We start from the raw sequence: 25,399 nt of genomic DNA, 5'->3' as shown, positions 1-25,399 counted from the left end.
GGAAATGACAAACGTGCCTAGGGATGTTTGTAATCCTGACTGGCAAGTTTCAGTAATAAGTAATTTATGATGAGATAAGGACAGGTTGAACAAAAGTTATTTTGGTAGTCTTGGCATCATCATGCCCCATATATAACCAAATTTCTTACATATCTGTTGATTCCGTGACAATAACCACCTTTTGCCAACAGCAAGGAGATTTTGATGAACTTATTGATAATTTGTGCTACAAGACTTGGGATATCCTGTTCTCCATCAACTTCTGACATTGAAACCTATCATGGAAGTAGTAGGCCTGACAGTAATAGGTTTGAACTTTAAAACAAACAAACAAACAAACAAAAAACACCTAGGTCTTGGATTATCTCTTTAAAAAAATTATCTTTATTGTTGAAAATAATAAAGATGGGTTAGTGGGGGGTTGGAAAGAGGAATTTTCTCTTTTAATAAGCAATTCAACTAGTAATAAGGCTCTGAACAAAATGGAGAAGGTATTTAAAAAGATTTCAGGATGATCATTTCAAAACCAATTTCATGTGCTATTTGTTAGGAAACTGGGAGAAGAAACCATGCATTTCAAAGTTAAGGTATCAGAAAGCTTTCACGAAGCTCATCTGTGATTCACTGAGAAGGTCACTTCGTACTGGGCACATTTCCTTCCCATTGCTGACTCTAAAGGATTTTGAGGGGGTGAAGATGGAGCCAGTGGCTCAAGCATTTAGTTGTATTGTTAGGTGAGGCTGAGGGAAGCTTAATTTCTCCAAGGTGAGGTACTAGACATACATAATTTGTCATTAAGATATGCCAAGTCCGATTTGGAGTTTGCTTAGAGTGTTGGTTTTGGTAGACAAACATTTGAATTCTATATCCAAATTTACAATCTGGAGATGCTTCTAGTTTGCTGTTGGGTTGTTTTCTTCCTTTCTCTCTCTTTCAAAATCATTTAGACTTACAGAAAAGTTGCAAAAAAATAATGCATATAGTTCCCATCTACACTTTGCTCAGCTTCCCCTCATGTTACATAACCAAAGCACAATGATCAGAACCAAGAAATTGACATTGATATGATACCATTAACTCATCTATACACTTTATTTGAAATATGTATTTTCCACACCAACGTCCTTTTCAAAATCCAGGATCCAGGCCAGGATCCATTGCAGTTAGTTGTTATGTATATCTCCCCAGTCTCCTTCAGTCTGTGACAGCTTCTCAGTCTTCCCTTGTTCGCATGACCTTGGTTCTTCTAAAGAATACTGGCGAGTTACTTTGTAAAATGCCCCTCAGTTTGGATTGGTCTGATGTTTTCTCATGATTAGGTTGAGGTTATTTATTTTTAGCAGGAAGGACACAGGGAAACATTGTGCCCTTGTCGGCCTATCATATTAGGGTGCATGATATAAATGTTTCTTAGTACTAGTGCTGCCAATGTTGACCATAGGGTGAAGGTGGTACATGCCAGGTTTCTCTACTGTAAAATTATTTTTTGTCTTTGTAATTCATAATTTGTTGGGGGATACATTTTGAGAGGAGGCAAATACCTTGTTTCTCATTATACTTCCAATTTTAACATCCATTGTTGATTCCTGCCTATAGTCATTATTACGTTGTCATTTGCCTAATGAAGATTTTTCTATTTCCATCCTCCCTTCTATGTTTATTAATTGTAATTTTACTGTAACAAGGAGCTGGCCCTTCTTTATCTGTTTATTTATCCAGTTATTTATTTATATCACCATGGACTCATAGATATTCATTTTATTCCATGGGTTAGCATCCATTATTGCCATCATTCATTTTTGTTGTTCAAAGTGTCCAGAATTGGCCATTCAGAGATCCTTCAAGCTGGCTCCCGAGTGGCTTTGACATACCTCCATCATTTAAAGAGCACTTCCTTACTTTCTGGTACCAAAAGATAGTCTAGGCTCATCTTTCCTAGTCTTTGTCCCAGACTTTGAATCAACTATTTCTCCAAGGAGTCCTGCTTCCTTTATTGGATAATGATATTTAAAAACCAAGATCACGGTGCCAGGTGTTCTCATTGCTTGTGGAGTGTCTTTGCTTGTAGATTCTTCCCTTAGACCACATGTGTCAAACACAAGGCCCTCGGGCCATGTGGCCCGCACCACGCTGTCATCACTGCACTCCACTGTCAGTTTATGACATTGTCAGTTTATGACTGTTCAGTAAACCATTCAGCCCGCGATTTAGGCTGGATTTTAGATTTTGGCCCCTTCTCTGATTGAGTTCGACACCCCTACCTTAGACAATATAGTATATAGACTCATATATGTATATACACATTTATTTCTATGTGGGTGTATTAAAATCTGTGTATAAATAATGATGCCTAAAATTCTAATTAAACATCATAGGCATTTCTTAAGGGAGTTCTTATGATAATTAAAAAAGAATATTGGAGACAAATTTTTTCATTGGCTTAGAAATAATCTAAAATTAAGACCCTCCTCATTCTTAACATTTCCATTTCCAACATTTTTTGATGGGTTTATGATTGACAAATCTTCTTCTCTGTCTAAGCTTTATCTTTAGCAGATATTACAAGAAGTAGATTTCTCAAGACAAACATTATTCCACAGTGATTTCATAGGCCTATCAGTATACCCTAATGGTTACTCATGCTTTTATAATTCTTAGATGGAATAAGAATGTCCTGTATTAGGATTACAAGTGACAGCCTCTTATAAGTGGTCCAGATTTTCCTTTATACTGAGATCATTAGTGTGACTCATATTCACCTGGGACTCAAACTATGCCATACTGGATAGTTTATTATTATTTTTTAAATATATTTTTATTTATTTCATAGAGGAAGGGAGAGGGAGAGAGAGAAACATCAATGATGAGAGAGAATCACTGATTGGCTGCCTCCTTCATGCCCCTTACTGGGGATCGAGCCCACAACCCAGGCATGTACCCTTGACTGGAATTGAACCCTGGACCCTTCAGTCCCCAGGCCAGCACTCTATCCACGGAGCCAAACCAGCTAGGGCAGATAGGTTATTTTTAAATCCTCCCAGAAGAATATGTAAATGTGTGGAGAATATCTCAGTTCCTCAGAAGTCTGAACACCAAGAGATAACGAGCTTTCTAACAATCACAGCAATTCTTAGTGACTTTCAAATAGTTGAGCTACAAAGTATATTAAGAGCACATGGCATACAAAAGCTCTATCTATAGACAGTGGTGACTGGGGGAGTGTGTGAGGCAGGGAACTGCCTCAAGTACCACTTATAACCCAGGATTCAGCCGATTTTTACCTGGAAGATACTGTGTCTCAAAGGTCTGGTCCTGCCCTTTGGGCAGAGCTGAAGAAGCACTACAGTTGTCCCAGAACACATTCATTCACTGGTGACCATTCCTAGGATTGCTAGCGCCAGCAGGGCCCAGGATAGGATGTCAGCAGATGGTTTTGTGTAGATCAGAGTAAAGTAGCATGACTAAAGTAAAGTTGATTTTATGTTTGCTAGTCGTCATGTACCTGTCGAGTGCCAGACGCTGTGCTTGGGAGGTGATGGCTTGCAAAGAGAAGGGGAGCTTTCAGGAGTAAGATCTTTTAATTCAGAAGTGAACTGACTGGAGCTAACACTGAGGGCTTTACTACTGGAGAGAATAAAGCTATAATTTCCAGTAATGAGATAGAAAAAGGAAAGAGCAATTTCTGAGACATGGAATTCAGAAAAGGGGCAAGTGAGGATAATGCAGATTTCTAGCCTGAGAAGGTGGAAGTGCTGTTTTCAGATATAAAGTGGTTGGAAGCTACTTGGCAAGAGCTATTACTTAATAAATAAAATAGAATCAAAAGTTACTTCTCCAATAAGCTTTCCTTGATTAATACCTCCACATTATAGAGTGTAGCATTCCTTGCCCATTCGTCCCCTAAGAACTCATCACCACACTTTATTAATATGTTACTTGCTATCACCTTGCTTTGTAAACTCATGTCATTTTTAGCTTGGGATTGTTTATTCTGTCCCTGCATCACATGGACCTACTACTGTCTCATTCTAACACACAGAGAACCTCGCACCTTGCTGTGGACACTTGTAGTTGAATGAACACTTGTGACATGAGTGTTGAATGAAGGCTGGAACCAGTCGTTGGTTTATACGATTAAAAACCAGTAGTGGGACCCAGAGGTGAATCATAGCTAAAAATCTGTGTTTCTTATTCAGTAATGCAGAGTTTTACCAGAGGTTGGTTACAAAACCAATCCTTTGAAATGTCACCACAGTAAAATCTCTGACAGATACAACACAGCTAGGTATATCATTAAAACATATTCTTAACAGAATAAAAGCCCTAGAATCAGAACATGGGTTGAAAACAGAGAAGCTCTGTGGAGGCACATTTTTAAATTTGCTGTCGGTATTTCTTTGTTGAAGTCCAGGAGTTAGAACAAATTGAACTGGTGTAAGTTAGCACCATGGTTTTGTACAAGATTCTGGCAGACTTTGAGACTCGGGACTTCTCATCCCCTTTTCTCTCCCAGGTGGAAGCCTTATGTTGAATTAGATTGGGTTTTATCATGTCAAATAGCTGTGTTTGAACTTATTTTTATCTCATAGAGATGTTAACCCATGGTAATGGACTCGTGCTCCTTGCTACAGAGTAGGTAGCAATTGTATTTTTAATAACTTACTGTAAACACAGGGTTTTGACTTGTACAAAGGGAGAGATCAACCAAAGGACTTATGTGCACACATATGAGCCTAACCAGTGGTCAAGGACAATAGGGGGTGGAGGCATGAGTGGGGGTGGAGGTAGATTGGAATGGGGGGTTGAGAACAAATATGTGATACCTTAATCAATAAAGAAATTAATTTTAAAAAAAAGTTATAAAGGCCTTCTTTTAGAACATTCCTGATGGTTAGGCAATCCATGCTCCAGGCAGGCCTTGATGTGGGCTACGTGTGCCTTAGGTCACCGCTTAGTTTGGATGGACACGCATTGTTCTTCAAGAGCAAGTTGGAAACGGGCTTAGTTTTGTGATTCGCCCAGCTGGTTGAGAAAGGAAGTTGCACTGTGGGGAGTCTTGTCTTGGTATGAAAACCTTGCCTGATTCCGTTGCTTTGTGTTCAGATGGGAACTCCTAGGGAGGCTCTCATCTGCTGAGTTGGATGGTGGGGCAGGAGGCCATTTTGACATTGAATGTTCTCTGAGATCTTGATGGTGTGATATGGCCCTTCTGGGACCCTCGCTTCCCATCAGTTCTAGTTGAACTCATAGAATGTGACCTTATGAACCCGTCAGGAGCACTCAGGGAGTGGATAACAAGGTCATACCTTTCCGTGGGAGAATTTCACATCCGAGCCATGAAGCCGTTGTCCGTGTCTTCCTGACTGTCCGTGCCTGTCAACATGTGGCCTCCTGGTGTTCTTTGCCTCTGATAGCTGTTTCTCTCCCCCCTCCTGCAGACATGCCTTGAATTGGAGCGCTACCTGCAGACGGAGCCCAGGAGGATCTCGGAGACCTTCGGCGAGGACCTGGACTGTTTCCTGCGGGCTTCTCCTCCCCCGTGCATCGAGGAGAGCTTCCGGCGCCTGGACCCCCTGCTGCTCCCCGTGGAGGCGGCCATCTGCGAGAAGAGCTCGGCCGTGGACATTCTGCTCTCTCGGGACAAGTTGCTCTCGGAGACCTGCCTCAGCCTCCAGCCCACCAGCTCTTCCCTGGACAGCTACACGGCCGTCAACCAGGCCCAGCTCAACGCAGTGACCTCATTAACACCCCCGTCGTCCCCCGAGCTCAGCCGCCATCTGGTCAAAACCTCACAGACCCTCTCGGCCGTGGATGGCACGGTGACGTTGAAACTGGTGGCCAAGAAGGCTGCGCTCGGCTCCGTGAAGGTGGGAGGGGTGGCCACGGCGGCGGCGGCCGTGGCGGCGGCCGGGACGGTTAAGAGTGGACAGAGCCAGAGCGACAGCGAACAAGGCGGGGCGGGGGCCGAGGCGTGCCCCGAAAACAAGAAGAGGGTCCACCGCTGCCAGTTTAACGGGTGCCGGAAAGTGTACACAAAGAGCTCCCACCTAAAGGCCCACCAGAGGACTCACACAGGTAGTGGTACAAGTCGGCCGCACGTGGCTGCTTCTCTCTCCTCCCTTAGCCTCCCGGTGGGAAGGGCTTCTCTCTGCTCCAAGAAGTGGCACCGCTGCCAACTGGGAGGTGACAGAGAGGCGGGGGGGCCCGGGTGGGGACGCACATGACTCCCTTGCTGCCTGGAGATCTGCAGATATCCTGGGCACACACAGCACCTGGGCGTGTCCCTCTCGGGCTGGGAGACCCGTTCAGAGGCCAGGCCAACCGCAGCATAGGATCCAGCCGTCCCCAGGATGCCGGAGCGGGTAGTGACTCACAGCCCTCCGTGACACGTGCGCCTGTCACTCTCTGACACTTGCCATTGTGTTGTGAGTGTAGTTCTGCAGGCTGATCAGCCCCAGCATCTGAGGAGGTGCATTGGAAAAGAATTCACAGTTAAACAAGCAGGCCGGCGTGTCCCCTTTCCCTCTTTCCCCCAGCATCCCTGATTTTTCATCAAAGTCACCAACAGCAGGAGGGTTTCAGAGTTCATTAGACGCGATCATTCTATAATTAATTGGCATCTCCTCTTTCGCATTGTTCTCTGGCGCATGCTTTATGGCGAGATGGCGGAATGGCTTTTTAATGAGCTTGTTACTGAGGAGTTGCTGGAGTGATTGCATTGCCGTGTGTGTGGTGGGGGGCGGGTGGGGACTCTGTGTTTTCCTCGGGACGCGTGTAGGGACTCCCAGGCATCGGATTGATCTTCGGAGCAAATGGGGGCCTGTGGAAGAGCGGGATTTACAGAGGAAAAGCTGACATCCGCGTTTCCCTTGGAACCGGTCTTTGTTCTCTGCTCTGAGAGGGAAGCTTACGGCTGGCTTCTCTTCTCGGTGGTAGCATCCTCGGAGCAATGACTGTTGTTGGTGGCTTTTACATGAGTTCCTGGGAGCGTGTTGCCTGTATGGTCTTTGCCTACGGGCTTGCACAGTATAAGCTGAACAGGGAAGCCTCCACACATCTAACAACAGAATTTAAGTACTGTAAGAGAGAAGCGGGTGATAAACCTAAGATAGGAGGAGTCTGGCAAGAGTTCTTTTGGGGCTCACTGCTTGTCTTCCCGGTGCTCTTGGCTGGTGTGTGGACTGTGCCACCAAGGGGGTGTGCCGCGCCAAGTTCATTGGCTGGAAAAGCAGAAAACCTGGGTTCTAGTTCTAACTCTGCCACGTACTGGCTCAGTGTCCTCGAATGGGTCCCGTCACCTCATGGGCCTCGTTGTCCACAGCTGTCATATAATCTGGCTCTTAAAGCCCCTGCCAGCTCTACTGCCCCGGGGCCTGTGGAATGCCTTTGTTTAGTTCGGAGGAACTTTCCTGAACAGAGATGTATGAGGTGGCCAGAAGTCACTGTTTTGAATCACGGACTTGCAGTATTCCCACGGGAGCAGGAGGGGGCTGACATTGCTTTCTCTCAGCACTGGACTTGGGCATGCACCCCTCCAGTTCTGTGCTTAATCCCCCGTGGCTCTTGCTTGGTTCATGGGAAGGTCTCCTAACATAACTTCTGAGCCCTGGGAACTCAGGTACAGAGTCCCAGTCACGGTTGCCCGTCAGAGTTTGGGTTCAAGTTCTCCACTCCACATACACCGAGGAGAAGGCTTCCTATTGTCAGCGTCATTTCTCCCCGATACTGTCCTGAAGGTCGTTTCCTTCTCAAGTTCAATGAGTGAAGCAATGACAAGACATTGCAGTGTTCCAGACTTCAGTAGTGACTCATCTCCCGCTCCCCACAGGAAACTAGAGGAGGCAGGATGAGGTGAGGATGTCCGGTTTTGTTTGGGGTGTGGAGTGCATGCTGGTGGACACATTTCTGAACGATTGACACTAAGACAGGCTATGTCCTATCTCGAGTGGTGGCTGGACAGCCCCAGGGAAGCAGAGATTCCGTCTGAGGGAGAGGGAGCCCAGAGCATTTTTCCCTTTTTTTTAATCCCTTCTTCCCAAAAGGACAGTTCCCTGGAGTGTTGTGGTATTTGGTGCTTTGTTTGGGGGGCATTATGTACTCGGTGATCATCAAGGTGGAGCTCACGATGTTCCCCAGCACCTATGTCCACTTACGTGGGGTATGTGGTGGACTCCTCCACATTGGGAAGTCGTGCAGGGAGACGCCATGCATTATTGGAAAGGCAGTGGAGCAGAATGGCTGAGAACAGGGCTTTGTAGGCAGGTAGACTTGGGTTTGAGCTCTGGCTCTACCACTTCCTGGATTTATGACCTGGATAAGTTATTTATCTTCACTGAGTCGCATCTTCTTTATCTGTATGACAGGGACAGCTGTGTTCACCTCCTAGATTGCTTTGAAGATTAAATGAGAAACTATATGCAAAATACTTGTAAAAGCTTATTAAAAGACCAGAGGCCCGATGCATGAAATTTGTGCAACAGTAGGCCTTCATTTTGATATAATCCCATTTGTTTATTTTTTCCTTAGTCTCCATTGCCCTGGGACCTGTGTCTGTAAAGATATTGCTGTGACAAATGTCTGCTATTTTGCTGCCTATGAAGTCTTGTAGGATTTTTATGGTTTCTACAACATGGATGGAGCTGGAGAGCATTATGCTAAGCGAAATAAGCCAGTTGGAGAAAGATAAATATCACATGATCTCATTCATATGTGGGATATAATGATCAACATAATTTGATGAACAAGAATGGATCGATTTAGAGAGAAATGGTAGGGGGAGGGGGTTAGAGATCAACCAAAGGACTTGTATTCATGCAGATTAGCATAACCAATGGACACAGACACTGGGGCGGTGGGGGCTTGCCTGGGTGGGAATGGTTGGGAGGTGTCAATTGGGGAAAAAGGAGACATGTGTAAAACTTTAGACAATAAAAAGAAAAAAAAAAAAAAAAAAGAGTAGGCCCTCACAGCCCTGGCTTCATCTGGGAGGTTGTCCTGAAGGTTGTTGTGCTGTTTGGCCATTTGGTAGATTTGCATATTATGCTTTTATTATTATAGATAGCAGGTGGTTAGTTGTAGATGTTACTATTGCTATTGATATTGATTAGTGATGACTGCATGAAAATAAAGCCCCACGACTTTAAGTCACTTAGCCAACGTTCAATATAGGCAAAGAGCAATGCCCTCACTCCCCCACTCTCTGTGTGGGGCTGACGATGTTCATAGACACTGGTTGTGGAGGGTGAGACCGGACGTGCAAGCACTGGCCGTTGGTGTTGTCACTGATGCAGACCAGGGCTTTGCTAAGACAACATAGGAAGCAATGGCCTGGCATCATCGGAGCCGAGCTTGGAGGGAAGAGTCGCTGCTGTAAGGAAGAGAAACAGACAGGAGAGTCAGAGGTGGGGATGAGGGACAGGGAGCGGGAATATGAATTAATTTGGATTAAGTGGATGAGAATCAGAAGTATTTATTTGGAATTGGTGTGAATGGGGCACATGGGGAACTGCAAACAAAGGCGATAATTTATGTGGTGTGGATGAACTAAGAATAATGGAAGAAGCATAAAGGATGGAATCAAATTAAGTGCAAGCATATCAAGGAAATGGACTAGTAAAAGCCCGAGGGCAAAGGTATATGGCGATGAGAGTTCAGGAAGAGCCTGCTGATAGGCGTGAGTGGGCTGGGGAGAGCTGCTGACCTAAGGTTGAAATAAAGTTTTAAAAAAAATGGGTTCTGGTAACACAGGGTTCACTTTCACTCAGTGAAAATATTTCCTTATCTTTCAGTGAAGGAAGTGTTTTGGGACAGAAAGAAAAGAGAAAACTATTCAAGAGAAATAGGGGAAATATTGGCATTTTGTTTTCTAGATTATATATATATATATATATATATATATATATATATATATGCATGCTCTCTCCTCTATATGTTCATCTATTGAAAAGGGGACAGTGGAAAAAATGAAATAAAATAATGTGTGGGTCCCTGTCTGTACCTAAGAAAGACAGTACTTTGTTAGTAAGCTGGAATTGCTTGCACTGAGGAATTTTTAAAGTGTTATTCATTTAATCTTTGTATAGCTAGAATTTAGAACTTACTGAGCTGGAAAAGAAAGGTACCCCGCCCTCCCGCGCAGCCTTTGCAACCCCACACCCTTCGGTTGGTTTTTGAGGATGCTGAATCCTTTAAACCCTTTGCCCTGGAGGATGTCAGGCAACGAGGTGATCTCCGCCTCCCCGCTCGCCCCCCTCCGCTCCTCCAGGTAGCAGATGTTCAAGTTGGGAACTTGGGCACAAGTGCTGATTACCTAAGGAGGTAAAGTTATGGATGGGGGATCCAGGGGGTGGGGGGTGGGGTGGGAGATGATGCGGCAGAGCCCGGGACAAAGGGAATATTGTGAAGTAGCAGGATCTCGGTGAAAAGGAAGCACATAAAAACGGACATATGGTTTATTCATTGGGAGGAGCACTTAGTGCTGGCATGAGGATAAATGTCCTTCAGCAGCCAAGCCGTACAGACCTTTCTCTCCCGCCCTGTTCGCTGGTCTTTGTATAATGTATTTTTCTTTCTCAGTAATTCAGCCATTATGGCCATCATTTTATCCATCTTCTTGGAGTCAGCTAAGGAATCCTAATATTTTGATGCAGGAAAAATCTTTACTTTCCATTTCCCCCCAAATCACTATTTTGCTCATTTTTAGCAAAAGTCAATGTTAAACTGCTAATAGATTCAATGCAAAAAGAAAAATAATTATTTTTCACATTTCTTCTTGATCACGTCTGAGATGGTGGGGGGGAAGCCTCTGATTAAAATGATGCTTTATGTTTAATGAGCAGACTTTCCTGGTACGGAAATTCATAGGAAAGCTTGTTCACATTTACATGAGTAAGAATGAATCCAGTTGGTACTCAGGACAAAGGCCAGCAGTGAAATTGGTGGTTGTTGGCCACGGGGGAAGGGGAAAAGAGGCCACGTTCTCACATGTGCTGTCTGGAGGGGCCTCTCTGGGGGCTGGGCTTGCTTTAGTCTAATCTATGGGTGGTGATGAGCACATTCTAGATTTTGCAGGGGAGGCGTAAAGGGATGTTTCCAGGTGGAAAGGTAACACAAGTGTGCAATTAGCATTTTATATCTGCTTTGGGGCAGGTCTTAACAAATTGAGATGTGGTACAATCTCTTAAGTTTAATTAGGATTTAGGGAAATAGTTTGCTTTTAAATGAAAAGGTGTCTAAAAATATTACAGACAGAAAGAGAGCATTGTGTTTAAGAGGCAAACAAAGTGCTTATTTTATACATATAATGAAAGTCCTTTGAAGGTGAAATATATATTACTTATTCAACAAACTCAAAGCACTTGCAAGGCATTTTTTGAAGTCTTCTAAAAATATAACCCTTTTAATCCTCCTATTAATATAATGACATAGGCACTATTTTTATTTCACAAATGAGGAAAATGAGGTCCAGAGAGGTCAAGTAACTCGTCCAACTTCACATAGCTCTTAAGTGGCTGGCCCAGGATTCTCACAAAGCACTGTTGCTTCCATCCAAGCTCTGTTATGCTAGCTAATGAAGGAAAAAAGAAATCAAGTAGGTATTTTTCCCTTAATAACCAGTTAGTAAGAAGAAATGAGAAGCAAGTAGCTGAAATACAAATTGACGATGAAAAATACTTTAAGTGTCTCCTAAATAGACAGACGTTGGGCAGGTCTTTAAGACATAGTGCCTCATCAAATGACTAAGACCCGGAACAAGGAAATGGCAAAGAAATGGCCTTCCATTTCCAGCCCCATTGTTGTTATTACTTATAGCCACTGTTATGTGGTCATTGCTATTAAACCGGTTTTTTAACCTTAGGATCCAAGAGAGACTTTTTATTTTTTATTTTTATTTTTTATAACAGTCCCAATGCACTCATTAAAATGACAAATGTTAAGACTATACCTGTGAAATAAGAAAGGCAAACATCATCACCTACAGGAGAAACTGAGGGCCAAAAATATAAGTATGTTTTTGCCCGAGTTATACAACCCGCCGCGGGCAGAAGTAAAACGTGACCACTATCTCCTGCCCCTCAGGCTTGCACCGTATTTAGTAGATCCTCTTGCTTCTCATTTACTTCGTTCACTCAGTCATTCCATGAACAGGTAGTAAGGACCCGCAGATGTCAGGCGCTGTGCCACGGGGACCAGCAGAGGAGAAAGGAAAGGCGATGTATAGAATTGGGGGTGGGGGTGGGGGAGAGGCTAAAGGAAGACAAAGCGTTAACTGAGGGGGGAGTTGGGGGGCGGCTCCTGTCACTGGTGAGAAGCAGCATGGATGATTCTGAGATAAAAAGTCGCTTTTCTCTTTCTGGACAGGGCGTTTATGGATGCTGTTCATGTTTTTAAATGATGCCAATGTGATAAAACACTAATTTATATAAATAGGAGCCCTAATTCAAGGTCAGACATAGCAGCAGGACTAAATTAAATACCTCAGTCTAGAACTCTAGGGGGCCCATCAACCACTTTCAACCTCCTTGGTGCCACAGATAAGAATCCTTTGAATTTACACAATAGCAATGGAAAGGGGGCAATTTTAAGACACTAAAGAGCCTGTAATATTCTGAGGCACAGGGCTGCTAATGTTTATCCATGTATTGAGGCAGAAACTCATTAAACCCCGATGATGGGAGGGAAGCTAGAACATGAGTCAAGTGTTCAGTTCACAAAGTAAAGAGAGTTTAAATGGGGGCATTTGGCGTCTTGGATTTAGCATATACAAGATTCAAGAGAAAGAGTTTGTAAAAAAAAAAAAAAAAAAGGGTGTGTGTGTGAATGAGGTGATGGGAGAATTTTATGAATCAGAAAATCTTTGAGCTTTACCCATGATAATTTAGAAATATGCTAGCTCTTAACATTTATGAAGATAAATTTAGCGAAACATACATTGGGTATATCTTACACTCAGCATATACACAGCAAGCACATTTATTTTATCACTATGATGTGGTAATAAATGTAGGCTTTGGGAGATTCCTATTCCAGCCAGATGTCCCTTTAATGGATAATTAGTAGTCACAAAGTAAATGAACATGTTAAAATAAGGATGGAGGAGAAAGTCAAAACATGAAATTAATATTTCATCAGTCACTATTTATTAAAAACCTACTATATGAGACACTATTCCTTCCCTCATCTCTGAAGACCTTGCCATATATATATATATATATATATATATATATATATATATATATATATATTTGTTTTTAATTTTTTTTAATTGATTTTTTAAAGAGAGGAAGGGAGAGGGCTAGAGTTAGAAACATGGATCAGCTGCCTCCTGTACACTTACTACTGGGGATGTGCCCGCAACCAAGGTATTTGCCCTTGACAGGAATTGAACCCAGGACCCTTCAATCGGCAGGCCAACGCTCTATCCACTGAGCCAAACCAGTTAGGGCAGGATCTTGCTTTTTGATGCAAAAGCCTAAAATATGTTTTCATCGAGTCATTATATTTGGAAACCGATCTCAAAAGAGAACAGAGCATGGTTGGGGGTGGGAGGTAAGGAGGAGGGAAGAGAATAGAGGAATCGCATTTCAAAAAAGGCAGTGGAAGCAATAGCTTTTTATAAATGTGAGGATTTAAAGATGAAGTCATTTCTGATAAAGAAGGAGGGTCATGAGGAGACTGCATAGTTGAAGGAATGACATGGGGAAGGCCAGCGTGAAGTTTAAGGAAAACTGTCCCCTTAAATAACCAGATGATGTACAGAAGCGTTTCTATTATAATACGAATGTTAATGCCCATGATGATCATAGCCATTCAATACATATTATATTAGGAGGTTTGAGGGAAGTTAAATGGAGCTTTCTAAAGAGTGCAGGCTAATATTATATAAAAATTAATTGTAGTAGGCAATCTTTTTTATGTCTCCTTCAGCTGAAACATTAATGGAGTAATTCTGTTTGAGTCGGGGGGGGGGGGGGGAAAGGAGTTTAAGGAAACCATATGTAAAAGTAAAAGCAAAAGCAAAACCTTTTTAAAAACAAAACAAAACTGTGTAATGATTTATTTATTTATTTATTTTAAGGAATCTCTTTTTTTTCTTCTTACATTTTTAAAATTGATTTTAGAGCGAGGAAGGGAGAGAGAGAAACATCGATGTGAGAGAGAAACATTGATCAGTTGCCTCCTGCAAGCACCCCTCCCAACTAGGGATCAAACCCACAACCTGGGTATGTGCCCTGATGGGGGGAATTGCACCCGCCACCTTCTGGTGTACTGGATGATGCTACAACCAACCGAGCCACATCGGCTTGTAATAATAATAATAATTATTATTTTTTAATTAGTTAAAAAATATAAGGACAGGTAAAAAATATTTGTCAAATGATGTATTTTTCTTTGAAGACGATCCAGTTTGAAAATAGTAGAAATTCGCGTTAAAACCTTGAAAATGGATCATGAGCAAACATACTTTTTATTTAAGGAAGTTGGTTCTGATAACTGACAGCTTACCTGGGCCTGTGTGAAAGGGGACTCCGAGCTCTGCCAGGCGACTCGGGTACCAACGGAGAGAGCCTGGCCCTTCCTAGGAAGCCAGACAGTTTTGATGCGTCCCCACCCTAATGGAGGCAAAGTGGCTGGCCCTGGGCAAACCTGTTTCTGAAATTTCAATTCCTTCCTTTCTCACGCCCCACCTTCTACCTGCCGTTTCCTGCATGGAGCCACTTCCGGCCTCTGAAGCCTTCCTTTACCCTCCTTTGTGGCACAAAGTGTCTGGTGGCAGTGCCCTTTGGGTCCGTCCGTAGATCACACATCCATCAACCAGGGTACAACTTGGAAATCTTTCTTCATTATTATTTTAAATGTTCAACCGTGGGAGCCTCTCCATGGGGTTTCAGGATTCTGTGAGACAAGCTGGGGGTGAGGGGTGATGGAGCCAGAGCAGCATTCACCACCTCCACTCCCACCTTGACCCTCTCCCCCACTACTAGAGTTTCCACAGTTTCAAAGAGTAACTTCTTTGCAATCATTTAAAAAAAAAGTAATGTAGGGTCATGGCAGTTATTAAGCTAAATGTTAGCAGCAGCAAGACCGTTCAAAGTTATCAAAAGCTAGTGACTTGAATATGCCGGTTAATTGGCCAACCAGTGGTCAGTGTTAGGACTGACTAGCTTATAAATTGTAAGTCAAGCCACTTAAATGATGTAAGAGTGTCTGTAGTCAGAATAACTTTGTCATGGACTGTCCCACATTTCTGTGCACCCTACCTTCTCTATCCTCTGTGCTCAGGATTGGAGGTTATAGTTCTTTTAGGGCTGGAAGGCCAGGCCCCTTTACCAATTCCATATGGAACCTCAGTCCAGCTTTGTCCCAAACCAGGCCCACTCAGCAGATGCTCCTCCTAAATTATATGTGCATATTATTCTGCAAACAAAATAAAAGGGGTTTAGCCTGAATGTAGATATTTTACAAATATTTTTTTATCTGTCCTTATATTTTAACTAATGTTTTAAAATATATTCCATTAATTTTTTACGGAGAGGAAGGGAGAGGGACAGAGAGTTAGAAACATCGATGAGAGAGAAACATCAATCAGCTGCCTCCTGCACACTTTCCACTGGGGATGTGACCGCAACCAAGGCACATGCCCCTGACCGGAATCGAACCTGAGACCCCTGAGTCCACAGGCTGATGCTCTATCCACTGAACCAAACCTGTTAGGGTTTAACTAATTTTTAAAAAAAATAACCATTATTTCTTTTTTTTTCTTCAAAGGTTATCTGCATTCAGGCTAGACCCCTTTTATTTTGTTTGCAGAATAACATGCATATATAATTTAAAACTCATTTTATGTTATAAAAACCACATATCTGGTATCATAAACTATAACTTAGGGTTTTATTGTTGTTTCTACCTTTAGAGTATAACCTCTTTCCATTACTATAACTGACTTAATTTGTGGAATTCAGTAAAGTAAAACAATACTGTGCATGCTGTTTTCAGGTAACATTGTAAAAATTTAAAAAATCCTAAGTTTATTGGGATGGAACGCTTTCAACCATTTCGCTAGGTGGCTGAAGTTGATTAAAAGCCACCAGTCCTTTTGTTGTGGACAGAAGCCAGCAGCCATCCTCAGCTGACAAAGCTCTTCCTTCATGGGAGAGTATTGCCCAGACAGGTGTGCTATGGTTTGTAATGTCTTCCTCCAGAACCCTTGCTGTGTTCCTATCAAGATTTTATAAGAAGGACTATAGATTGTTCCAATATGAAAGCCACTGTTATGAGAGAGGTTCTAGTTGTCTAATGTAGAGTTACATAATCAGTGCCCTGAAGAATAGAGCCCAAGAAAAAGGTTGATTCTGGTACATATTCTAGTATAAACAAGAATGTCCAAGCAGAGTGAGAAATTAACCTTTAGTTGTGAAAGGTCTTTCATCATCATATAAATGGGAAAGAAATCAATCAATCATATGGCATCAAATCTCGGCACATTGTACATTAAACTGACTTGCTGCGCCCCCCACCCTCCCACCGCACCCCCCAAAAAGAGTAGCAAGATGCAGTAGGGAATATTTTAGAATAGCTGTGCAATAGTCCTATTTAAAAGTTGTCTGTCTTCATTTTGTGGGTTCACATGATTTATTGTCAACTCACTGGAATTCATTAGTGTGATTATGAACTTATAACATGGTGTTTGAACCCCCTTACTATAGGATATACACACTCTTCACCTGTACTCAACGTCTGTCGTAGGAAGGAAATAATGATTCTTCATAGTGAATTCTCAGTTGGTCATGAGCCTATTGAAAACTAGTATTGGTATTTTAAAAAGAGCATCAGAAGGTACATCTTCCTTCACTGATATAGGTAATAGACATTTTATGTTCCCAGTGTTCAGCAGCGAGTGTCTGAAATCAATATGAATAAATTCAAGTACACGGGATCCAGCCTGTTCGAAAATGTGGTGAATGGCAAAATGACAGCATGCATTATTAAGTATTTTTTGCTTCACCCACATGCAAAATTAGCATGTAGAAAAGGTAGCATAGGCTAGTTTTTCTTCTTCTTCTTCTTCTTCTTCTTCTTCTACTACTACTACTCTTTGTTGTTGTTGTTTAGTGTCTGAAAGCTTACAACTAATCTGAATTTGAAACTAAATACTATCATTACAGAAGATTTTTTTTCCTGAGTTCTTCCAATTTCTCTGGGGACAAAATAATGGCCCCTGGAAGCAATGGAGAAACAGTAATTAGGGCAAGTAGTAATACTGTGCATGATGGAGGGAAATGTGAGGAAGGGAGAAAGAAAATGCATCAGACAGACTTGTACAGCCTGTTACTAGGAAACCACATCAGCATTAAATACAGTGTGCTAATTGGCTATCCTGTTTCTGCCTGGGTACCAGCCTGGGCCTGCTACACAGCTGTTTCTGCTCTCTCTGGTTGCTAGGTAACTGCATCATTTCCCTCCCCCCCCCCACCCTTTGTATTCTGGAGGCTAATTGGCTACTCTGCTCCCGGTGTTGCTGCTGGGTACCAGTCTGGGCCTGCTGCTCTACTGTTTTCCCGAGGGGACTGAATGGGGGGAGGGGAGGGGAAAGGGAAAGGAGGATATGCTGGCAATTAATGGAGCATAAGTGCAAATTCTACACAATGTCTGGCACCTGCGTCCCCTCATCCCGCTTTCTCAACTAAATCCTTCAGCTATGAAAACATTAGAATCTTGAAGGCTTTCTTTTCTCCGCACACCTTCTGACTAGGGTTTAAAAGAAACAAGGCATTTCAAGACGTATTGCTTAAATGATGGATTTTGGTCTTTTTAAGAAAGAACCCGCAAATTATTACACATCTGTATCTGTCGTGGACACGATAGAATTTGTGCAAACATTAAAACTTCTAACTTATTCACAAGGCAGCATCTTTAACAGCTTAAGGATAGTTACCAACTCATCTTTTAGATGGACCAGATGCCTTTGTCACCATTCTTCTCGTTATCACACAGAATATAAAGTAGGAAATAAAATGGACTAAAAGCAGGTATGGGATTTTCCCAAGTGTTTTTATTCCTTCAGAAGGAGCGAAGGGGAGCTTCTAGGCCCAGGACTTTGCATTATAGATTTCGTCCCCCTGATGCACCCAGCATGCCTCAGACACTTTAGGTGATCTATTTCACGTACAGAGGAAGAATGAACGTCTTGCAAACCTACAACAAGCAAACAAATGTGGTGCAAAATAAGCCTAAAATCAGTTTTGTGATATAAAATAGTGTAACTGTGTTCCATATACTGGTACCTCCTATCTAAGTAGAGGCTTCCATTTCATCAATATTGAAATTTTCTCTGGGAGTGTGGGGAGAAGGGTTCTTTAAAGGTGAAGTGATGCTTCCGGCAGATCTCATGGTAAATAGTGGAGGAAGTGTATGTAAATCGGGGCTCCATAAGGAGGCAACTTCAGCCCCCTGGGAAGGCGCTGTTTTCTTGAGAAAACTCGGAACGTGCTGGTGACTGTGCGCGGAAATAGTTAGCAAAGGCACCTCTTACTTGACGCTAATGGCTGGCCCTGGCTTCCCATGCTAACGAGTTCCATCGTCTCTATGGAAAGTGAAGCAGAAGGAGCTCTATTCTGAGCAGTAAGCCCTGCCACTCTAGGATCCGATCAGGCTCTATGGAATCGTTTCTGCTTAAAGTAGTATCCCGAAAATAGAGGATCCGATCAGGCTCTATGGAATCGTTTCTGCTTAAAGTAGCATCCCTAAAATAAAGGGCCCCGGACTAGGCCAGGATGATGGAGAGAACGTTGCGGCACTCCGTAGCTCTCAAGGCAACCAGCTAGCCATTGGTAACGTTCAGACTACAAAGGAAACCTTACTCTCAGAGGATAACCAGGGATCAGGTGGAGTCCTATTTCTGCTGTTTCTACGGAGAGGACTAGTTGTTAATCATGCAGATGAACGTGTCCATTAACGTACTTAGCCGTGTGATGATGAGGAGCCGCCAGAAGGCAGGACAAGTTGTATCTTCTGACTTTGGAAGGGGGTGGTTTCGATTGTTTCGGTGTTTCGGCTTTGTTGACGGCAGACTGTCAGAATAACAACGTTCCAGTGTGTTTTACGGATTGCCCCTAGCTGACTGAAGCAGGACATGGAGTGAACAGTCCGGAGAAGTCCGGGGTGTTTGTCTTGTCCACTCCTCCAGCATGCGCTGGGGGTGGTTACATACCTGCATTCTGGCTCTGGTCAGACCTGGGAAACCCAAGGTGGGCTAGTCATGGTTAGCCCAGCCATAAGCGAACACCGGCACCTGCTCCCAAGCTGCCTCTCCTTATGCTCTTCCTGGTGGGCAGGTCTTTATTCTCGGGACATTTTCATGTTTACAGTGATAGTGGGAGCTCAGGCCTGCTTTGAGGCCTGAGAAAGGAGACATTCCACCACCTGCTTCACCCCTATGATTCTCCTCAGTCCCCAAAGCCTGCTTTGCTAATTCCCACGTCCACACAAGCCACGACCTCTGAGAGGAGGGAAACCAGTGGACAAGCCCGGGAGAGAGGACTCCGATGTCCGCTGGCTGCCCGGTAGGGTTGCTGCTAACCCATACTGTGCGTCTGCGCTAACCAGATAAAGGTGCCTCTTCCGTGGGATCCAGCCCCATCAGCCCCTCAGCTGGACACCTTGTGCTCACAACCTCCCGTGGCCTTCTGCTCACCACAGGAGCCCACCCACTCCGCTGGGCCTCCCCTGACCCTCCGAGAGCTTGTGAGGCTAATGAGGGTCCAGCAGGAGCATGAGAGCCACAGGGCCGTTCGGAGGGGTGCAGGGACCTCCTCTCGGGGGCTGAAGAGGCTGTGGTGCATGAGGGCGAAGCTTCCAACCTGGCCGTTCTCCCCAAATGCGAGGCCATTAGTTGCCTAATGCAGCGATTCTCAGCTTGGGCCAATTTTGCCCCTCGGGGGACATTTGCCAATGTGCGGAGACGCTGTGTGGTTGTCACAGCTTGGAGGGGAGTGGAGCTTGCTCCCGGCATCTGGTAAGTGGAGGGCAGGGATGCTGTTAAACACCCCGCCATGCCACTGGGCCCGGATGTCAGCAGCCAGGAGAACCCCACCGGCCTGTGAAGCTGAGCTCCCCTTCTCTGTTTCTGTTTGCGTTATGCTGCACCAGCGAAGTACTTCCTCCTTCTTCCAAGACTGCTAGACAGGTCTTGCCTTCCTTTTTATGATCATTTTAAAATGAGCAAAGTAGAAGAGCTGTGTGATTGGTTAATTCTGTCACGACTTAGAAGCCGTGCTGTTTCACCTATGACATGGCCAGAGACTTTGCTCTCTAGATTTAGCATTTGTGATGGCGGCTCTCCTCCAGCCACAGGCTCCTCTCTTTTTTTTTAAATATAGTTTATTGGTTTTTTACAGAGAGGAAGGGAGAGAGATAGATAGTTAGAAACATCAACGAGAGAGAAACACCGACCAGCTGCCTCCTGCACACCCCCTACCAGGGATGTGCCCGCAACCAATGTACATGCCCTTGACCAGAATCGAACCTAGGACCTTTCAGTCCTCAGGCCAATGCTCTATCCACTGAGCCAAACTGGCTTCGGCTTCCCTCTCTTAAAAAAAAAAAATACATTTTTATTGATTTCAGAGCGGAAGGGAGAGAGAGAGAGAGATAGAAACATAAATGGTGAAAGAAAATCACTGATCAGCTGCCTCCTGCACACCTGCTACTAGCGATGGAGCCTGCAAGCTGGGCATGTGCCCTTGACCATTATTGAATCTGGGACCCTTCAGTTCACAGGCTGATGCTCTATCCACTGAGCCAAACTGGCTGGGACCACACAGTCCCCTCTTGCTGGAGACTCCTGCCCAATAGCAATGTGAGATGTTGCTGAGGCGGGGGTTTGAATCCCAGGAGCTGCCAGGCTGGGGGGTGGAAGGAGGCTTCTAGCGGGGAAATGGGCCTCACTGACTAGACATCATTTTCTACCTGTCCTCTCACCTGCAGCAGCCTCGCTGAGCTGTAACAAGCGTTTCCTTCTTGCCAAAAAGAGGATTGACTGGCAGGGCAGAAACAAGACTGAGGGAAAGTGGTTTCGGTCAGAACATAGAACTTTTCTCGGGAAACCGGTGTTGAAGGATGTGGTACTTCCTTGCACTTCCCTTCACTCCCTGGTCTGGTTCCAGGGAGAAGGGGGGTCTTCGGTAAAAGGATTTAAATGGCATCATCGAATGGACACAGGCTTTCTGCTTGAATTTGTCAGGAGATGGGAATCGCGCACTGGCCCTTCCCGCCACGTTCACGTGCCTAGAAAATAGCCTTGTCAGACGTGTCATCCGCAGATACAATGGACCATATGCTATTACAATTCCGTGGCATTGTCCTAACTGTTTGGAGATCGTACGCTGACATTGTTCTTCCTCATCCATGTGAGTGTGGTGGCAGGGAGTCCGGGACATCTGTGTCTCTCACACCGATTAGCTTCTCCCTTGCCACTCGGTGAGCGGGCCTCCTGGGGTCGCGGTAAGGGCCGTGTTTGGGATCTCAGTTGTTGTTAGGCCTTAGCTTTAGGCCCAGTGGCGAATTAGTAGTATTTATCTTGATGACCTGACGATGCAATGGCTGTTTAGTCAGCTCCCCAGAGCAGCTGTGCTAAAGGAAGGGTTCACTGAAGTGTTCCTGCTCAGATTGGCTTTGGGAACGAGAAGGCCATTGGGTATCAAGCCTGGGAATGGCTTGATCCAAGAGAGTAAGTAATGATAATGTCCACTGCGTTGCTCTTCATAGCTTACCAGCTGCTTTCATGTACCTCATTTTACACAGCCCCCACCTGCCTATGTGGAGGAGATTCTCATTATTCCCATTTTATAGATGAGAAAACTGAGGCTCGAGAGTGATTTTTTTTTAAAAGGTTTCTCTGCCAAACGGTAGTGCCTACCCCATTCAACAGAATTTCCTTTAAAAATCAGCTCTGTGTTAGGGGTGCTTAAAATAAAAAGGATAGAAATTAATTTAGTTGTGGTTATAGTTCAGCAAAATAAATGGCTTAATATTTGCCTCCCTACTTACTTCACACATACACCAAGTAACTTGTGAGTTGTTATCTTCTCCGATGTGACAGCAAATTCAGAATAGCTAAGAAAACTGAGTGATCATCTTATCTATTCTGTCTATTTGCACTTAACTTAAGGATCCTTGGCCTTAGTTTTTTTTCTATTTTAAGAAAGCAAGCTGGTTTTGAAGATGCAACCAATGCACACTATTGATTCTCAGAGCGATACCTCAGTCCAGGCGCATTGCATATTTTAGAGAATTTGTGGAGAGAACTTATAAGATGAAACTTCTCTTTGAATGCGCCTATGCAGTCTTCTTTTATCACTAACCTGGAAAATCCAAGCGGAGATGTCTTAGAGAAGTGTTTGGGAGAAGCTGTGGGCGGATGGATCTTGGTGTGTAAGTTGTGCCTAGCTCTCTTAGGTATGTATACCTGTCTTGGGTACACTAGAGTTTTTCTAGGGGAGCTTGAGAAAATAATGTGTGTGTTTTTTAAATTTATATAATAAATGTGCAGTTAAAGATAATTCTGTTTTATCTCCTTTCTGTCCCGCTTTAATGGGTGTGTTACACATCCTAAGAGAAAAACACATGCTCGGGACAGGAGTTACAAATTCCCCAGTGAGCACACGACCCCGAGCTCAGGGGGATAGTCTGCTGTGTGTGCTGCGACCCCTCCCCCATGTTCGCGAAAGCCTGGGAGCTGCCTTCTAACACTCTGAGCCTCCCAGCCACGGCCATCGGCATGGTCTCCCAGGGATCTGAGGAAGAGAAGGTTTTAGCACCAAAAGACAAATTCCTGAAATAGCACATGGGACTGACTTCGCAGGATGGCTTGCCTCAGAGGCATACTAGATTGTTTTCTTTGTCCGATCTCGTGTTCCTGTGCATCGCAGTGTTTTCAGATTTACATGCCCCTTCTGTGTATTCTACCTGCCAAAGGAACACCGTCATAAATCACTGTGATTGGCAAGGCCCCACGCCCATGGCATAGTCGCCTTCCCCTAGCTTCGGATTTGCCGCTAAGCATTCAGGCCCCTTTTTAACCACCCCCCCCCCTTCCCTTGTGTCTTTTGCCCCCTCCCACGGCCAGATCGCATCGTTTTCCTGTGGTTTTCCTTGGCGCCCATCTTCCCCACGGAGAATGCTTAATAAGCAAAGGCAGGGACGGGAAAGAATCCTCTCAGCTCAAGGAAGCCTTCCATCCATCTTCCCCAGGACTGTCATCGCGTGAGCTGGGAGGGACCCTAGGCACAGAGCTTACGGGATCAATTACCACGAGCTCCCTGTTAAACATTTTTTTAATCGGTTGCGAGAAGAATAAAGCAATAATTAAAATGAACTGAACAGCCTCTGCTCTATCGAGGCGTTAAATCTTTGTGTAAACACAATCACACTGTGCAAACACGGTTTCCCTCGGCTGGCTGGCTGCGCGGCGGAGCCACCGACCTGGGGTCAAGGGCCCGCGTGGCCCCAGTCTGAAAGGTCACCGGCTCCTTGTGTCTCTCCCGGGCTGATGGCACAGAGACCGGCTGCTGGCACTTGGCAGATCTCCGTCTCTGCCCAAGCAGAGGAGGCAGGAAAACTGCGCACAAAGCAAGACGCCCAGCAGGCCGGCGGGGAGTGCTTGCCAGCCCCCGGGGCGCAGGCAGCGGGCCGCTGGAAGCCGGAGAAAACGGCCGTGATAAAATATAAATGTGTTTATTATGACACTGGGCCCGTGCGATAGACTTTTACACCCGCTCGTATTGATGATGGATGGCTGCGGCGCCGTATGGAGGAGAGGCTTGCTAATTTACCCAAATTGATTGGGAGGCCTCTGAAGGCGATCAAAAGAGAGCCCTCACTGAGAAAAGAAGGGTTTCCTAAACCAACCGCCCCCAAAAAAATTTAAAAAAAAGGGGGGGGGCTGCTGTGTCAGAGGCATTCTTTCTGCGTTTATTTTAATGAGCAGAGCTTCCCTGAATTATTCATGATAGCACTTGCCCCACGAGTACCCCCCCCCCCCCTCTCCCAGGCCCCTCAGTCCAGAGCAGGGGCCTGCCCAGCCTTTCCTGAGATGGCCCGGTTTTCCCTGGGAGAGGCAGAGAGCTGGAGGGCTGGAGGTCTGTGCTTCAGGTGCTGTCCCTTTCTGAGCGAAGGAGGAAGGAGGAGAAGGCGGAGGGGTCCCAGGCCCAGGTGGGGGCACCGTTTCTACAAATCAGGCCGCTGCTGTACCCGAGCCATTGACATCCGTCTGAGTGGCTCTGTGACATGGCAGGTCCTCCAAGGTACAGCCATGGTGTGTCATTCAAGTTCAGACTCAGCTTGGAAGAGCTGTGCCGCTCGCTGGTTTGGAAATAAGCACACAGGGGGAGGGCACTGAAGTAGTCACACGGACACTGTCCTTCCCGGAAACTGGAGGGAATACCAGCTCCCCTTGTGAGGTTTTGGCACGCTTGGGTTCGGAGTCTTTCAGGAAGAAACTGCTGGTCCTGCTGGAGCAGAGGCACCAGCCACTGAGTCCTCCCAGGGAGGCGGTGAGGTGCCCATCCTCGGAGGGGACAACGGAAGCCCAGATGTGGGAGCTGCTCAGTGGCCGAGCTGACATTTACGGCTGGGTCTGCCCCTTCTCCTGCAGTATTTTGCTGGGATTTCCTAGGAAGGAAGCCAGGAGAGGGGCACTGGGGTGGTAAAGACCAGCCCCAGCCCCAGCCTGTTTGCTGTGCTTTCAGCCCGTTTCCTGGTCTTCCCAGCGATCACCCTCACCGTTTCCAACGGCTTTCCACCGTGTTTCCTGTCTTGGCAGAATCTTGAATCACCTGCTCTGGGGCTCTTTAGAAGGAGAGCACTCTGGAACGGCAGGCACCAGCTCCAGGGTACCCCGAGCATCCGCGATGCATGCCCCTGGCAGGGGACTGCACTGCGGCCCGGGTGGCCTGAGGGGCCGTGTGACCTGAATGTTGTCATTCCTAGAGCGGCCTGTGGAGCTTGAATGGCCACTCGCGCTGCATCGCAGAACCCGGGGCGGCATTCGGGGTACACACCCTTGTGTTTCTCCCAACCCAATCAATTTCCCTGACTTGCCTGCACCTGTTTTGTATTCCTTCCTTCCGCTCCATCTCTGCTGCTGGGCGCAGCTCGCTCCATGTTTCAGCCGCTGTCTCGTCTCTCCCAGATGATGGTAGAGCCTCCAGGAGGGTCCCCTCCACATCAGCCCACGTCCCTCTGCAGCCCAGTCTCCATTTGGGAGCCAGAATGATAGTTTTAAGAATTTAAACCCAGTCGTGTCATGCCTCTGCCTAAAAGCTCACAATGGCTCCCATTGTTCTTAGGATCACGTCCAAATTCTCAAGTGTGGTCCCTACGAACGCTGTCCAATAGAAAT

General features: G+C 45.2%; 1 protein-coding gene across 3 annotated transcripts in view; it reads left to right on the top strand.

Moving 5' to 3' along the window:
• Positions 1-25,399, top strand: part of KLF7 (KLF transcription factor 7) — a 92,805-nt gene that overhangs the window by 43,294 nt on the left and 24,112 nt on the right. Inside the window, exon 2 of one of the 3 annotated variants that reach the window (XM_084892489.1) lies at positions 5,439-5,867. In XM_084892489.1, coding sequence (XP_084748615.1) covers positions 5,439-5,867 — 429 coding nt within the window. Of the gene's footprint in view, positions 1-5,438; positions 6,079-25,399 lie in introns of all 3 variants that reach the window. The other 2 variants (XM_084892487.1, XM_084892488.1) reach the window with 2 other exon arrangements.

The sequence above is a fragment of the Pipistrellus hanaki genome (genome assembly GCF_964339955.1).
Source record: "Pipistrellus hanaki genome assembly, chromosome: 8".
NCBI classification, from domain to species: Eukaryota; Metazoa; Chordata; class Mammalia; order Chiroptera; family Vespertilionidae; genus Pipistrellus; species Pipistrellus hanaki.
The sequence above is the reverse complement of the archived record's forward strand: the minus strand, read 5'-3'. Positions and strand labels throughout refer to the sequence as shown.